Consider the following 16,556-nt stretch of genomic DNA (forward strand, 5'->3'; position numbering starts at 1 on the left):
GATCGCGCGGTCGACTGCCGAGATCTGGAGGGGGGGCCTGGGAGGCCCCCCCCCACCGGCTCTATCATCTACCTGAATAGCCCGGCCTAGTTAGGGTTAAAGGGGAAGGCTAGTAACTGATCAGTGGGAATCAGTGGAAATGCTGAGAGATGATTGTTCCAATCCTTATGGGATTCATTCAAGAGTTCATTGTATATCTATTGTTGTGTGAAAATGATTTGCTTCAGAACGGTCTCATATTCAAGTAATGTGCAGATTAATGCTCCGTCACTGACCAGGGACGCTAACCTGGAAGCATTAAACTGCACATTACTTGAATATGAGACCATTCTGAAGCAAATCATTTTCACACAACAATAGATATACAATGAACTCTTGAATGAATCCCATAAGAATTGGAACAATCATCTCCCAGCATTTCCACTGATTCCCACTGATCAGTTACTAGCTTTCCCCTTTAAAAATCGAACATTTGTTTGGTTTGATATACTGCTTGAGCTGCCCACTCAGGTTATTGCCCATGTTTTGTATGACATGTGTTTTAGATTATAGTCACTGCCAGGTTCATACCATTGCATATATTTCATATCATTCATATGTTTATATTTTCATATGTTTATGTAATATTAATTATGTTTTATGTATTCATATGTTCCATGTATATGTTTATATATTCGTATGTTTGTGTATATGTATCATTTATTCATATGTTTCATGTATGATGTTCCCTTCATCCCAATCTGGCTGTCTGCCCAGCCTGGTGAGCAGGCGCGTGAGGTTATCATGTGTTCCTACCAAGCCGCAAACTTCTACTCCTACAAGTACACCCTGGATGGCATGAATATCTTCTATGTCAGTATCCTTTCTGCATGCAGACCATTGCATCTGAACTCGTGAATATGTCGGATATTTATTTTATATCACCATGCAATATTTTACAGATATTGCCCCTCCAGAGGTATAATTTTCACCTGACATCCCCACAAGAGTCATATTATCCCCAAGAGATTATAAGGAAAATAATGTCTTGAGGGGAAAATATAACTCTCAAAGGACTGTCGAGTGTTACAGTAGGTTACAATAGACAAGGCAATATTTATTATTTAATGATAGTCCTCATATTAGTACACATCATTTCATTCTAGCCCTGAAGTCTATGAGTCAAATTCTAGAATTATGTTACCTGATGTGATGTCACTGTAGGCAAGATACATTGTAATGATTTGATACTCATTACAATAATCATGTGATTGTATTATGACCAATCACTGACCAGTATGTACAGTGTATAAACTTCAAGACCACTTGATGTACGTGTATGTTTTTATAAGAAATATTCAACAAAGTGAATAAACAAATACCAATAATTAACATGAATCTAAAGTGTAAGAAAATATGCATGTAAAGCACAAATTATGCTTATCATAAATCTTGTTTCTGTTTGAAGCTGATGAGAGTTCTTACTGTGTAGTGGATAATATTCTTGGGCCTGTTTAGTAAAGGTATTATTTTGTGATAGTTGCAGTGACAATATTACCTGTTTTCAGGCTGCTGCATACATGTAGTAATTGGGATCATTAAGTTATACAATGATTACATGATTATGTATGACTTTTAGTGAAATCTAGACGTTTTGACAGGAAGTGATTTGAAAGTCAAGGAATACTATAAATTCTAACCTTTTCAGTCTTATGTCTGTACAGTGCATATCAACCAAAAAAAAAAGGTAATGTAACATTGGAGGGCTACTGTTCAATAATTGTCGGCTATAGAGAGCACAATGTTGGTTGTAAGGAAATAAGAACTCTTCTTCTTTCCTAGTTATGTTGACAAATGTCATATCTACATGACTGAGCACCTGAACTTTTCAAGACAACACTGACAAATTGCATTTTTCCCAGATTTGAGTGTTATTGTGAAGGAACGATGAATGTCCAATTAAATGCTGTACTACCAACATTGCACTCTCCAGTGCCGATAATCATGAAAAAGTAGCCCTCCAAAGTTGGATTACCTTTTTTTTTTCTTTTTCTTTTTTGATACACAGTGTAGTGTTATCAGGGTATACTATGCAGATTTTGATAGTCCACCAGTATGCTAAACCAGGCATGTGATGCTGTGAGTGATCATTAAGCTCAGAGGAGTGTTTATGTTATTTTTCTGTAGAAGGAGGAAGAATCTACTGCAATTTTAAATTATCAATGAATGAAGTTACTCATAAGTCACATTTGATTTGTATTTTGTCTGTTGCATTGCTTGAATCAGCGATTCTCCTGAGCATTTTCTGTTCTCACCAGACATGCTGTTTTTTGTCATCGTTGCCGTGGTGATAGGATTTGCTGATCAAGGCAACAGATTCACCTCTGCCACTGGGGTGAGTCGAAGAGTTCCATGTACATCTGGGCTTTTTTTTCTTTTCTTTTTTTTTTTTATTTAATGCTCACAGTGCTGCTTTGCAGGCACAGTTCTTTTCTCTCTGTCCTTTCAGAGATCAAACAAGTAGTGGGCCTCCTATAAGCAAGGTCAAATCTTGTTTCATGCTTGGATACTTTTTAGTTAAAAAAAAAAGAAAAAGAAGATGCACTGTCTCCACAAACTTTCTCAGTATCACAAGTGATTGAAAGGTTGTGGTCACTGCATGCAAGTGTCACCAATATTTTTAAGATTATTTTGCCCAACTCTTTCTGATATTCATATCCAAATTAAAGTCAGCATTTTTATGCAATATGTCGCAATGTCCACTCACTTTCGTAGACATTGTAGTGAAAATAATCAAATGTTTTTCATTTGTCCCTTTCACCCAGGAAGAAATCAAGCAGATCAATTAATATTATATTGCCTTCCACAAAGAATTGTTTGTATGCGCCACCAATTTCTAACACTGCACTAGAGAATGAAATTATAGATGCACAATACCACAGAGCTAAAATGCTCATAGGTTTTGAAAGATGTTCCCAGAATAAATTCACAATCAATGGTATTTGTTCAATAACAAATTCATAAATGATGTGACTTTCAGTAGCCCTTTTATATCATGATTATAAGATTCCTTTTCCATATGGACAGATGAAATCTGTGGAGCCTTCTCTTATTTTTTGTGTTTTATAGTTTTCACATCAATTTAGATGATAATGATAAATGTAGCGTGGAAGAATGATGTATTTTCATTTCTCTCAGGCTGTTAGACATTTCTTTAGCATGCCTTCTAATATCCTTTCCGTTTCCTGCATGCTTGATGATTTATTTTTCACCGCTCGTCACTGATAATTTTTCGTGTCTGCCTGCAATGGCGTTATGCTGCTACCTGTGCTTGTGTGCACCAGAGATTCGTCATGGGACTGTTAGCTATTATTCCGCTGGCTCACTACATTGGGATGGCAATTTCAAGGTGAGTCAGGTCATCTTATCCCGTTGAGGATGAGCTTATTTCGCATTACTATGCACTTTCCTTAGACACCTTCTCGAGTATATTTGGGACTTGGTTGAAACCTGATTTCAGGTTCGTAACATTTTTTTTGGTGAGATAATGAGAAACCTCTTATGAAATATGAAAGAACATTTAATTCCATGAAGAATTCAATGTTTATTTGATAAGAATTGGTTCTGATATGGCTGAGATATCCAATACAGAGTGATTCTAATGAAATGTGGGACCCACCTTTTATTACGATGGCTTTGTTTTACTCTGTTTCTGGACGTTTCGGTCATTCCAAACCCGATTTTCATCAAATAATCAACTTTGAATTCCTCTTTATGTTCTGTACTATTTCATAAGTGTTTTCTTTCGCAAAAAGTTAAAAGCCCAATTCTCATGTCCACCAATACTGTACCATCCCTTTAATATATGATTGATGAAGAAGAAAGTTTCAGTAATAGTGGTCTTTAGTTAAAAGTTCATGAATTCAGTCATATTTGTGACATTGGTGTGTGAGCATGAGTTGAATCCAGCAATCCCTTCTGTACCAAGGACTTCAGACAAGTGTGTACAATGCTATTGTTTGTTTGTTTGTTTGTTTGATATTTTTGTCACAGTTGGCACTCAAATCAGGCAAAGGGCTAACTTGGCAATATGTGAAAGCTACACAGACATCGCGCAGATGTACCATTTGCGACAAACATGCAGGGAAAGCCTTGTAGTAAGATCGGGATTGATGGGAATGCGTTCCACCTATCCACTGGTAGTTATTTGTACAACTTTCCTGCTAGTCACCAGAAGGAATACATCAATGGATGATGTCAGTTGACCAAAAAATTGAGGTGACCTGTTGTGATAGTCTTGGTACTGAAACCTGGTAACCAGCAGTTGGTGGACTCTGTAAAAGTGAAACTTTTGGCACAACTAATTCTTCACACTGGGCCGGGTAAGATGAGTTTTGAGTGCTTTTAATTCCGTGGAATGAAGACATCAAATACTGGAACATAGATAGCAAGCAAAAATATTTGCATGCTTTTATTTTTGTACTAGTTTCTGGTGGTGCGAAATGTGAGAAAATTTCAACACTGTAAAAATTTCCACTTTTACAGTATGGGGTTCAGAGCTCAGGGGTTTTCTTCTGATGTACATTTTTATAGAGATTGATCAAGGGAATCTTACAAGGAGAGTTTGAGCAAAACGTGCAATTCTCAGAGGCTTTCCTTTTTGTTTTTCCAGCATCTCGGCTCAGAGCAATCATGTGGTGGGCGCGGTCCTCAATGCGACCTTTGGCTCCATCGTGGAGATCATCCTCTACATCTCCTCTCTCCTCAAGCAGCAGGGACAGGGCAGGGGCGAGGGCGCTGTTTGCTACTCGGAGATCGTCAAGTCGGCCCTGACTGGCACACTCCTCGTCACCATGCTCTTCATTCCTGTGAGTTACCGGAAGATCTTATTCCATTCCGTTTCATTCATTCATTTTCTTCCACCACCTAAGAGTGTGATGTAAGGGGCACTCTCGTTCAAAGTTAGGGTGGAGGTTGCCAAGCATCTTTATCGAATTCCACTGAAAACTTTGCTCTGAAATTTGCAAGTCAGAGCACAAAGTTTCTAACTTTGAACAAGACTTTACAAGGTGTTTTGTAATTAGAATTCACACACCAAAATATCATGAAGCTACTTGAGTGATTTCCACATCCACTTCCTCTCTTTTTCTGCGCTGAATGAGTTAACTGAGCGTGCGCAGTTCTTCGAGAAACTTTTTGTCGGACCTAAATTTCCGAATTTTTGGAGTAATGGAAACGTGCAGTGTAAAAATTGTTCCATTTTCTTTTAGCAGTTTTTATAATGAACAGATGACTCCCATTTTAACAAAGTCTTTGGGACCAGCAGTTTTCTTTCATCATATCAACATTTTATGACCAAACAAATTCAGTATGTGAAAATGTATAAATAATGATTTTAAGACTTGATTTTTTTACTCAGTTGTAACAGAAGCTTTTGTTATAATCATGTTCATTATAGTGGGAGTGCACTGTAATGTGCCAAACGTAAACAGCAGAGAAGAAAACTTGCAAAAATGTGTCAACCGCCGTTTCTTTTCCAACAGGGGATATGTATGATGGTTGGTGGGCTGAAACACAAGGAGCAGACATTCAACGTCCGGTCCATGTCGGTCACCTCAACCCTCCTCTTCATCTCAGTGGCCGGCACGTTCACACCTACCATCTTCACCATCACATTGGGCGGGTTTGAGTGCTCTGTGAGTGTGAACATGACCGTTGCCCCTCTCGGGAGACTCTGCTTGCCATAATTGTCAGCGTTGACTAAAGAGTGCCCTTACAATCCTTTACATTTCCCTCCGTGCCATTTGCTGATTGCTTGACTTATATTTTGAATCATTACTATCTTCTATTTTTTTTCACTTTAAAAGGGAAATATTTTTTGTATTAAAAGTTAAAGCTACATTCAGCCCTTTGTGTGCTGAAGCAATTGGCTGACTACCAGTTGAGGACAGTGTGATTCTGCTACAACACGCATTTCCCATAGACACCTGCCAGAGTATGCTTTTAAAGGACACATCCTCAGCGGGTTTATATGCCGAGATTTTTCGCAAGCAGTTATTGATCCATCCAGACTTACCCTAGTTGTAAAATTAGCCAGCCCACTCAGTCTAACAGAAGGCCATGGTGATACAATGGATATTAATGAGTTTTAAGTCAATCTGTTCCAATCTACAAAGAAAATATAGTAAGGGTTTAGAAATAATGAGGTTTGGTAGGAACCATTTTTCAGGGAATTTGAGGCAAACTTATGGCTCAATGGGGACCTGGGGGCATTTCATGAAGCATTTCGTCCGGCAAACTTGTCGGATAGATTTGCTCTCTGCCAATCAGATGCAAGGATTTCAGTAGCTTATAACCGTTTGTCAGAAAAATTATCTGACAAGATGCTTCATGAAATGCCCTCTGGTCATTATAGATGAAACAACTGATAGAAGAGAGTGTTAGTAGTATGAGCATAGCTGTTCTTTTCAAATGCTGAAGCATGGAATATTGTGCATTGTTGGAATTCTATGAACATACAAATATATATTAAAAAAACACTCACCATCAAAATGATTAATTATAAGGAAGGTCTACTTGAATCTGCCAAGCAAGAAAGAAAAAAGTCGCGTGAAAGAATCTTCTTTTAGTGAATAAATCATGAGATGTTTTGAATAAATCCATCTCATAGGGACTTTGGACATGGTGTAGTCTTTCTAAACACTTGTACGACCTCTAAGATCAGATCCATCCACAAAGTAGACCTTCCTTATAATAATAAATAAATAAATAAATAAATCCATCTCATGGACATGGTGTAGTCTTTCTAAACACTTGTACGACCTCTAAGATCAGATCCATCCACAAAGTAGACCTTCCTTATAATAATAAATAAATAAATAAATAAATAAAAATAAATAAATAAATAAAATAAAATAATAAATAAAATAAATAAAAGTTACATCATTTTTGTAATTCTTGTTCTTTCAGCAATGTCTGAACAGCACCAACACAAGCACCTTGGAATGCATCGGATGTGCCTATGTCTACAAACTTGTAAGCATAACTCCTTGATGTATGTTTTGCCTTTTTCTTTGCATGAATATCAAACATGGGTATTGTCAAAATATAGTTCAAACATGTCAAATTGCATCACTTTGTAATCTTGTGATTGATCTGTACATTATGATACACAAAATTATCATGCAGCTACTTGCAGAATATTTCCTCCAGTCATCCTTTTGATGTACTCGTTGTTATTATAATTGATATTGCCAGCATTACATTTTGATTGTTATTTCTGTCTTTGTTTCTACCACTCCATCTGTTACTACGATTACTGTTATCACCATTATTTATTTGATCAAGAAAAAGGCTATTTCTACTCTTGCTACTTCTGCTCCTGCTTTTATCATCATATTGTTTGTAGCATTAGTTCTATTAAAGGCATTATTACAAGTTGTATAATAATTCACCACTCCATTCTCCATTCTCCCGTTGCCAGGGCGATGACTCCAACTTCCTCTACCACCGACTCCGCCCGTTGGTCTACGTCTGTGTGTCCCTCCTCTTCCTGGCCTATGTCATTGGTCTCATCTTCTCTCTCAAGACCCACACTCATCTCATCCAAGAATCCAGTGGTCAGGTGCACCATGGTAAGGCTACTCTACCAGGACCAAAGAGCTTATAATGAGTGTGTGCCAGAGTGAGGAGTATGTATATGCTGTGTACATTTGTTTTGTGAGCACACAGGGACCACAGGGAGATGTGAGGCGGTAGACTCACCCCTCATTCCTCATGACACAGGGCAGTGGTAGTGTACATGTATACACTGACATTTTTTGAGATGGTCTAATTCTAGCAAATTTGGTGAATAGGCTCTTGCTTGTGAAACATATTACCAAAAAGCGAAAGCAAAAATTTACCCCAAACGCATTATATCCTAGGCCAACACAGTGGCGTTGCAACATCAAGTGACTGTTTGAGCCCCTATGCCCTGCTCTGCAGAACCCCTTCTCTTATCCTTGAATACTAGGTCTTTTTTTTTTCTGATTCTAAGAGCTTCAATCTTTGATATTTCAAGTGATGCTTTAACAAGATGGCTTGTTTGTGAAGTCAGACTTTCTTCTGAATGTTTGCATTAATTTACTTTTTGGTAATTATCATGATGAGAAACCCTTAAGAATGCAAAATGAAGAATCTGCAAAAATATCAAATTAACTGCCATTCGAGAAGATATCTGTTCATGAAAATAGAAGCATGTGCAGCATACGTGTGACGTATCATGACGAAAGTGCAATGAAGTCAGATTGTGATAATCTTAACCTGTGCTGTGCTTTATTTGCCGATTTGCATTCCCACTGGAGCATTTTGTGTGTTAGCTCTCATTGAAGGTGGAAAAGGAACATCCATGAATTTTCATACCAAATACACCATATATTAATAGTTATATTATTCAATTTTTTCACTAATTAGAACTTCTTGACAATTTTTGTGAGTGATTGAATTCATGATTGTGGAGAACGTACGGAACAGAGAAATGTCTGTGTACATGTCACATTAATGTCGGGATTAGATTTTATATCTTTGCATGCATGTAAATTGGCCAGTAGCACCTGACTACTGAAATTCATGAAAATTTAAACTTTGTGAAATATTCAGCATAAAATCACATAAACGGTCTGTTGGTCATAAATGGTGTATCAGGGCAGTTACCCCCGAGGGCAATTACCCCCTAGCTGAATGCTGGTTAGTATCAAATATGGTTAGAGTAAAGATTAGGTTTAAGGTTACAAATTTGTAGGTTTAGGGATAGAATTTGGATTAGGGCTAGGTTTACGTTCAGGATTAGGGTTAGGGTCAGGGAAAGGGTCTGGGGTAATTGCCCAGGGGGTAATTGCCCTAGACCCCATAAATATATGTCTGTTTCTATGCATGCTCCCCCAAGAAGACAGACATAGCAAGCCAGAGGTCCACTGGGGGCGAATCAAGAGCACCATCATTCTCCTATTGGCCGTCGTGTTGATGTCACTGAGTGCAGAGGTTGTTGTAAAGAATCTTGACCAGGTCCTGGCCACCTCAACGGTCATCAAACCGGTGAGACGGTCGCACGATTTCTTCAGAGAAAAAAAGAAGTACCACCTTTAATGTGGAAATTGTTTTGACAGTATCAAATCACATTGATCAATATTCAGATGTTAGGCAGTAGAAAAACAAGGAATGTTCGCGTGCATTTCAATTTACAAATTTCTTGAGCGCTAAGATTCGCGAAAAAAAAATGCACGCCAAAGTTCTTGTCTACACTGTATGCATTGCATGCCAGTGGCAATGAGTGATAATTTCATGCCACAAAAGAGGCTGTCGCCTCCAATTCGCAAAAAAAAAAATCATGCCGCAAATATATCATGTTTTACAGTTTGAGAATAGTTGACAGTTAGCAAAATGACCTGATATGACTTTTTGCACATCAACCAATCATGAAAGAAGATTTCTCAAGCGCCCTTGTTGTGATCACCTGTGCTTATGCTCATTTTTGCAAACCCCCAAATTGACTGGTTATTGTTAATCATTTTTGTTAGCCTTCCCTTACTCCTTAAACCTTTAACGTCCTGGACATCATATGTGACCCTGCACCACAAAACAAACAAAAAGTTACCAGATATGAATTTTTTGTTAAGGGCAGATTCTGAAAGAGCAGACTCTATAAAGCTTTAAAATGGTGTAGTACTCAATTCAAATGGACTCTCCTAACCTATCTAGATAATGGAAAGAAAGCACACACTCTGGAAAAGTGTGAACTGAGAAAAGAGGCTCTCAAGTACAGGGTCTATTCAAGCGCTTAATTTTCACCAAGCTGTCTTCACTGTGTGATGAATGGAACAAAACACAGGATGTAAACCATGGGAGCAACAACAATGAAGGGATTATCAGATTAAGCTAAAATTGAGCATGTTCTATCAACACATTCTGTCCATGATTACTGCTAACTTTCAATGGTACCATTATCCTTTTACAAGTTATTAGACTTTGAAATGAAGAGTGTGCAAAGGATTTCAAGAAATGAAAAGGGGCCTCTGAGACTGAAACATACCTGATGATTCTACTCTCCCCACCAAAAATGGTTGTAGAAAAACTGGTGAAAACACACTTTCCCATTCAGGTTATGTTCCCAAACTAAAGAATAATGTAGAAGGAGGATAGCTCTTTCAGAAAACATGAAAAACTCAAGATTGACTGGGTTGACCCATTTCACCTTTTTTGAGTCCCCATGTAAAATCAAGGAGTGCGACTTTGTGTTTGTTTTGAGATGCACGGTCACATATTGTTTTAGTTTTATGCTGTATCATTTTCTTGTGAGTTTTTAATGAATCGGTGTCAAATTTCATAAGGTATAGTGAAAGTTTTTATTCAATTCATCCTCGTTTGTTGTCCTTTTAATTGTTTTTGTTGAAGAACTTGTAAGGTCTCTTGATTTGCTAAATATATATGTGACCCGCTACAACAAAATGATCCTAAAGTCGGGCGAGGTCGATTATTTGAAAATTACATGACACAATTCCCTAATCTTTCTGCTTTAAATTGATGTATAACACATCTTATAAAGATAATCGGCTGCGGAGATATCGATGTTTAAAAGAGAGCATGTCGAGACGTTTAGGAAATCACTGTTTCGAGAAAAGTGCCCTAAAAGTTCTCCTTGCGACGCAATCATGATCAAGGGACACGCAAGTCAGTATTCACCTCCGGACAATAGAAGGTAAGCCCTAGCAACCCCCGAAATGCTCATTCAAACACAACGTCGGCGGTCTCCTCACCGACCAATCAGTGACCAGGATGGCAGGAGAAGCGGCTGGGCATAGCACACCCCGCCAGCACGCTCCAGTCGACTGGGCAGTGTGCGAGCTTCACGCTTCGGTAAGCGGCAAGCAGCAAACTGACCAATGAGGACACTCTGGTCGTTGTTAGGGGTGGAGCCTATGTGTGGCACTCAATCCAAATGTTCGAACCAGTTTCTGCTTCGTTGAAACGCCAAAAAACATAGCCCAGAAAAACGCTATTTTTTGGTCTTTCCTTTCATCATTTTGCTTCAAAATTTTGACAGATGATAGAAGACATGTCAGACTCCAATAATATGTCAAATTCAGAAAATCGTAAGTTTTTACCAATTTTGATGCTCTGACTTCAAACTCGATTTTCACGGCTTTGACCGTGCGCGACTTTAGGACAATTTTGTTGTAGCGGGTCACATATGCAATTTTTTTGGTGAATCATTGTCAGTCTTGCATAAAGTAGTGTATGTGTTTCATTAATTGTATCCTATTGTTCTTTTTATTGAGTATTTTTGTTGTAGACATTGTATAAGGTCTCTTGATTTGCTAAATGTATGACTGGTTCTTAAATTTGTTATATATTTTGGAAGTTTGTAGTCCATCTTTATTGCTTAAATTGGCAACTTTTTGCAAAATTTCTTTCTGAATTAGCAGATTTAATGAAATAAAACAATTAACCTGATATTTCTGCATACTGTGTGATATGCAGTGAAATTTAGAGCTGTCAATTTAATGCTGGCAATGTGATAATTCTGCCGCAAATTCTTCCAGAACTGTAGGAGTAATGGTTGATGGTTAATACCAGATGCTGTTCCTTTCTCTTCCATCCCACCCCAGGTTTTCATGGGTGTCAGTGTCCTGGCGGTAGTTCCAGATCTACCTGAGATCATTAATGGCATCCAATTTGCCCTCAAGAACAACATCAACCTCAGGTAAGGAATTCAATTCAATTCACTCAAGTTTGATTTATTCTCGAGCAGGGAATTCATTTCACCCCAAATCTTACACATAAAGCATTAAAAACAATTTTTACATCTTATATCCTGCTACAACATATTGTACTATGTGTTTAAAGTTCAAACATCTAACCAAAATCTGACTCTTCACTGATTCACTGATTATATTGCACATCTCACAATACCACTCAAAAAAAATTGTGAAATGATTGCTGAGATAATTTATGAAATTGTGTACAATAATGGAATACACAAAAGCATGTTACCAACGAAAATCACTTACATGTACTTCTAAATTTTTCAATAATACACTTCCATATCACTTTTGAATAAAATACATATAAAAGAAGTGGAGCCTCTAGGCCACACACAAGACACAGAACATGGTCTGACCTTTCCCCCTAAAAGTCATCTTTCTTTGTGTTGCCTTGTTTTTTTTCTTTTCCCTCCATATTTTGTAAGAATCACATTGCAACATTATGTATTTTGACTAGATATTTGCTATTTCTTATGAATATATATACATTTATATACGTTATGGTATTATCTATTTGACTTTCCATTTTTGATTTTTTTTAAATCTATCTCCCCTCTTCGTCTGCCCTTTGGATAACTCCAATGGTCCCAATGGTCACATCTCAGCCTTGAGATAGGATGTTCTGTTGCCGTCCAGGTTTGCCTCCTGCAAATACCAGTCCTAGTCCTAGTCGACGCTATCGTGGTAAGATTAAAGGAATGGTGTAGTTTTGGTTGAGACCGGCTTCAGGTTTCTGACTTTTCATGGTGAGATAATAGAAAGCCTCTTATGAAATATGAAACACATGTAATTCCAAGAGGAATTTAACATTTATTGCTGAGTTATCCAAAACAAGCGATACCAATAAAATGTGGGTCCCACCTTTTATTGAAATATCTTTGTTTTACTCTGTTTTTTGATATCTCAGACATTTCAAAACCGATTTTCATTAAGTAGACTTTAAAATCCTCTTTAAATGATATGCTCTGTAACATTTTGGAAGTGGTTTCTCAGTATTTTGCAAAGAGTTAAAAGCTCAATTCTCATCCCAACTGATACTTGACCAGCGCTTTAAAGTCGTCGCTGTCAACGACCTCACCTTTAAAGAACTCCTCTTTTTCCATCAGTTTTTAACAAAGTAGTTCAGATTTTACTTATGTTGTGGTGGTGCCACTAGCTTGATTTCATTTTTGTGAATTCACAGCTGACTACCAGCATGTCACAATAGGCTGCGCCAGAAATTTTATGCAGTTGCTTTGTAAGAATACCTCAGTATATCAGATGGTTAATTATAGACAGAGCCATGTATAGGGAAAATTATCATGTTCAAAATTTTACATCTTACAAAAAAAGAAAAAGAAAAAAATGATATGGGAAATTGTGTGACCACATAACTGACATGTTTTTAGGATGAGTGGCAAGTGCTTTTCTATAAAGGCATTTATTGTAGTTAGGAGGTTCGTAAAAAGCCAAAAAAAAAACAAAACAAAACAAAAAGATATATATTATATATACCAGTACTTATCACAAGGCTGTGAAGCAATGGTATGTGTTTCATCAAAACTCTGAACTTCAGATGTCTGGATTTGTTTTAGGGGGATAATTTTATTCAATTTTTAAAATTAAACCTGTTGCAGCAGAAATGGCCCTCAGATGCCAAAATAAAAATTTGTCCATTCCAGACGGAACGAGACAAACATTGTACACTGTTGCAGGTTTTGCTCCAGAAATCGAGCTAAATGTGTACCCTCTCCGTCTTGAAAATATTGCTTGATAGCTAAATCTGCATGTAGAGTGTCAAGTGTCCTGCAGTGAAATTATTACTTAATTATACTCTCTTGATGATTCCAAACTTATTCTCAATAATTGAACTGATTTTCTCTATCAGCCAAATTTTCTGCAAAGTTCCTGTAAGTTCAATCAAATCTGTTTGATAGCTGGGATTTGATGTTTCTAAAGTCAGTGCTGTGATTTAAATGGCTGTTTCTGCTTTTTGTTGTTCTTTGTTAAATTTTGTTGTTATTGTTGTTGAACTCTCTCAGCCAGAGTTGCACTTCAACTTAGTCTTCAACGACCTCCACCTGTGGTCAGTGATCATCAGCGTCATCATCATCAACTACATCTTCGTTGACGAGAAGTCCGATTACTTTCAAGGTAAATCTACCTCTACTCAGTGTACTAATTAGATATAATGTACAATCATCAAGCCTTTTTAAATGAATACTGTAACATAATTATGGTTTTCCTCCACAAATATTTGGAGGGAAAATACAAACGTGTAAACCAGTTGAAGTAGGAGAAGTCCTGCTTCTGTTGTGGTCATTTCCATCATAGTCTGTCAAACTTCACATTGTACAGGGATTACAAGACATTCAAAGTCAAAATGATAGTAGCAGTGATGATGAAAAGATGATGATCATGATAAATGATGGCGGTGAAGGCCTACTAGTCACCACCTAATACACATGGGTCATGAGGCTAAAAAAAAAGAGGGGGGGGGGGAGTCATCTTGTTAATGGAAATTGAGACTTTGCAAAATTCACAGTCAGGATGACTATTTGAAATACCTCGTTTTGACGCATACTTCTTTTTAAATGTATTAGAAAATATACCACCTACATAAATTAATGGAAAATTGGGACCACCGAATTCATCTCGCTATTCTAAAAGCGGTACCTTGTTGTTAATGAGCTCGTTGTAAGGAGGTTGCCATGTACTGCAGATAGATTGCAAGTGTCTGCCGAAAAGAAATCTTATACCAGAGCTAGCATGAATCATATATGCTTTCATTCCATAGTGTATGCTACTCATTGATATTACTGTGCCTTTCAAGACCTGCATGTCACATTTTTCAGCAGGTTTGATGCAGACTAACTAAAAAATATTGAAATGTTTTGTATATGTGACCGTGCACCTCAAAACGAACATAAAGTCGCACACACTGATTTTGCATGAGGACTGAAAATAAGTGAAATGGGTCAACCTAGCCGATATTGACCTTTTCATATTTTCTGAAAGAGCAGGTCTTCTTTAACATTATGCTAAAATTTGGTATCATAAAACGGGCAGGAAAGTGTGTATTTTAGCAGTTTATGTCGAACGTTTTTTGGTAGAATAGTGTGATTAGGTGTGTTTTTAGTGTCCCTTTCTTATTTCTGAAAAAAAAAACCTTGTACACACTCTTCACTTTCAACTCTAATTACTTTTGAAAGGATATAGCTACTGCTTTGAAAGTTGGCATTGATTATGTACAGAATGTGTTAATGAGACATGCTTAATTTCAATGTAATCCAATAATCCCTTCATTGTTGTCACTCTGGTGGTTTACTTCCTGTTTTTTGTCCCATTCATCGCACAGCAAGGAAGGTTTGGTAAGATTAAGCGCTTGAATAGACACAACTGTACTTCAGAGCCTCTTTTCTCAGTTCACACTTTTCCTGAGTTTGTGCTTTCTTTCCAATATTTAGATAGGTTAGGAGAGTCCATTTGATTTGAGTTATACATCATTTTAAAGCTTAAAGTCTGTTCTTTCAGAATATGGTTGTTACTAAAAATTCATGTCTGGCGACTTTTTGTTTGTTTTGAGGTGCACGGTCACATATGGTCAGAGCTGTGGCCTTATTGAAACTCATTGTGCATCCTCTTTTCATTCCCTGCAGGCTGTATGCTGCTGATTGTGTATTTCATTCTCCTTGCAATGTTTTTCTTTGCCGGTGATTCAACCAAGACAGACTGCAGTATTCTTCAATAGTGACATCACATGATGCCAGTGAAAACTGAAATATGTCAGGTGTTGTTTTTTTGTGTGTGTGTGTGTTTTTTTTTTGTTTTTTTGTCTTGTGAATATCTTAATTTAGAGCTATATGTTGCGACAAAGTCAGCATGTGTGAATAACTAATATTTATAATGTTAAAGGGATTGTACAGTTTTGGTTGAGACCTAATTTCAGGTTTGTAACATTTTTTTTTTTTTTGGTGAGATAATGAGAAACTTCTTATGAAATATGAAAGAGCACGTAATTCTATGAGGAATTCAACATTTATTTGATTAAAATTGGTTTTGAAATGGGTGAGATATCCAAAAAGGAGCAAGTCTAATAAAGTGTGGGACCCACACTTTATTACAATTGCTTTGTTTTACTTCGTTTTTGGATGTTTCAGTCATTCCAAACCGAATTTTTATCAAATAAACTTTGAATTCCTCTTAAAAAGGTATGTTGTGTACTATATCATAAGTGTTTTCTTGGTATCTCGCCAAAAGTTAAAAGCCCAATTCTCATCTCCACCAATACTGTACCATCCCTTTAAGCGAGAAGGATTATATTTTACTCTCAATAATAGTAATGATAATAAAAGTGGTCTGATATAAAGTGCCAAAGTCTGTCAAAATTGATGCTCATGGCGCTGTTAAATAACCAACATGAATTATACATGTACATTGTACAGCCATAAGAGGATTGAATGCAGTATTGGAACAGAAGAAAATGCAAAAACACATAAGATACTACTATACATAAAGGAATTGATGTCAAACTTAGGGAAATGAATCATATAGTAATAATGCAATAGTGGGTACAAGACAAATTCAATTAAAAATGGTAATTAAAATTCATTAATGATTAGGATCTAAACATATTTGTTTTAAGGAGTTGCTTGAAGTGTGTGATATTTGTCAATTCTAAAGAGCTCAGCTCTTAAGAGTGTTGTTATAGTTTTATGTTTTAATACAAAATTTGAAGATATAGTTGATTCACGATAGTCAGTTTGTATACATGTATGTTGTGTTCAAATTGACTTC

The 16,556-nt window shown here is 36.9% G+C and overlaps 1 protein-coding gene across 1 annotated transcript in view; it reads left to right on the forward strand.

Annotated features, from left to right (window-relative positions):
* Positions 1-15,510, forward strand: part of LOC140236312 (uncharacterized) — a 29,695-nt gene extending 14,185 nt beyond the window's left edge. Inside the window, exons 9-21 of the mRNA XM_072316263.1 lie at positions 757-856; positions 2,298-2,374; positions 3,324-3,388; positions 4,652-4,847; positions 5,523-5,675; positions 6,949-7,014; positions 7,463-7,595; positions 7,905-7,931; positions 8,909-9,054; positions 11,625-11,719; positions 12,386-12,461; positions 13,802-13,913; positions 15,419-15,510. Coding sequence (XP_072172364.1) covers positions 757-856; positions 2,298-2,374; positions 3,324-3,388; positions 4,652-4,847; positions 5,523-5,675; positions 6,949-7,014; positions 7,463-7,595; positions 7,905-7,931; positions 8,909-9,054; positions 11,625-11,719; positions 12,386-12,461; positions 13,802-13,913; positions 15,419-15,510 — 1,338 coding nt within the window. The remainder of the gene's footprint in view (positions 1-756; positions 857-2,297; positions 2,375-3,323; positions 3,389-4,651; positions 4,848-5,522; positions 5,676-6,948; positions 7,015-7,462; positions 7,596-7,904; positions 7,932-8,908; positions 9,055-11,624; positions 11,720-12,385; positions 12,462-13,801; positions 13,914-15,418) is intronic.
* Positions 15,511-16,556: the final 1,046 nt, after the last annotated feature.

This window comes from Diadema setosum, chromosome 12 (genome assembly GCF_964275005.1).
Source record: "Diadema setosum chromosome 12, eeDiaSeto1, whole genome shotgun sequence".
Classification (NCBI taxonomy): domain Eukaryota; kingdom Metazoa; phylum Echinodermata; class Echinoidea; order Diadematoida; family Diadematidae; genus Diadema; species Diadema setosum.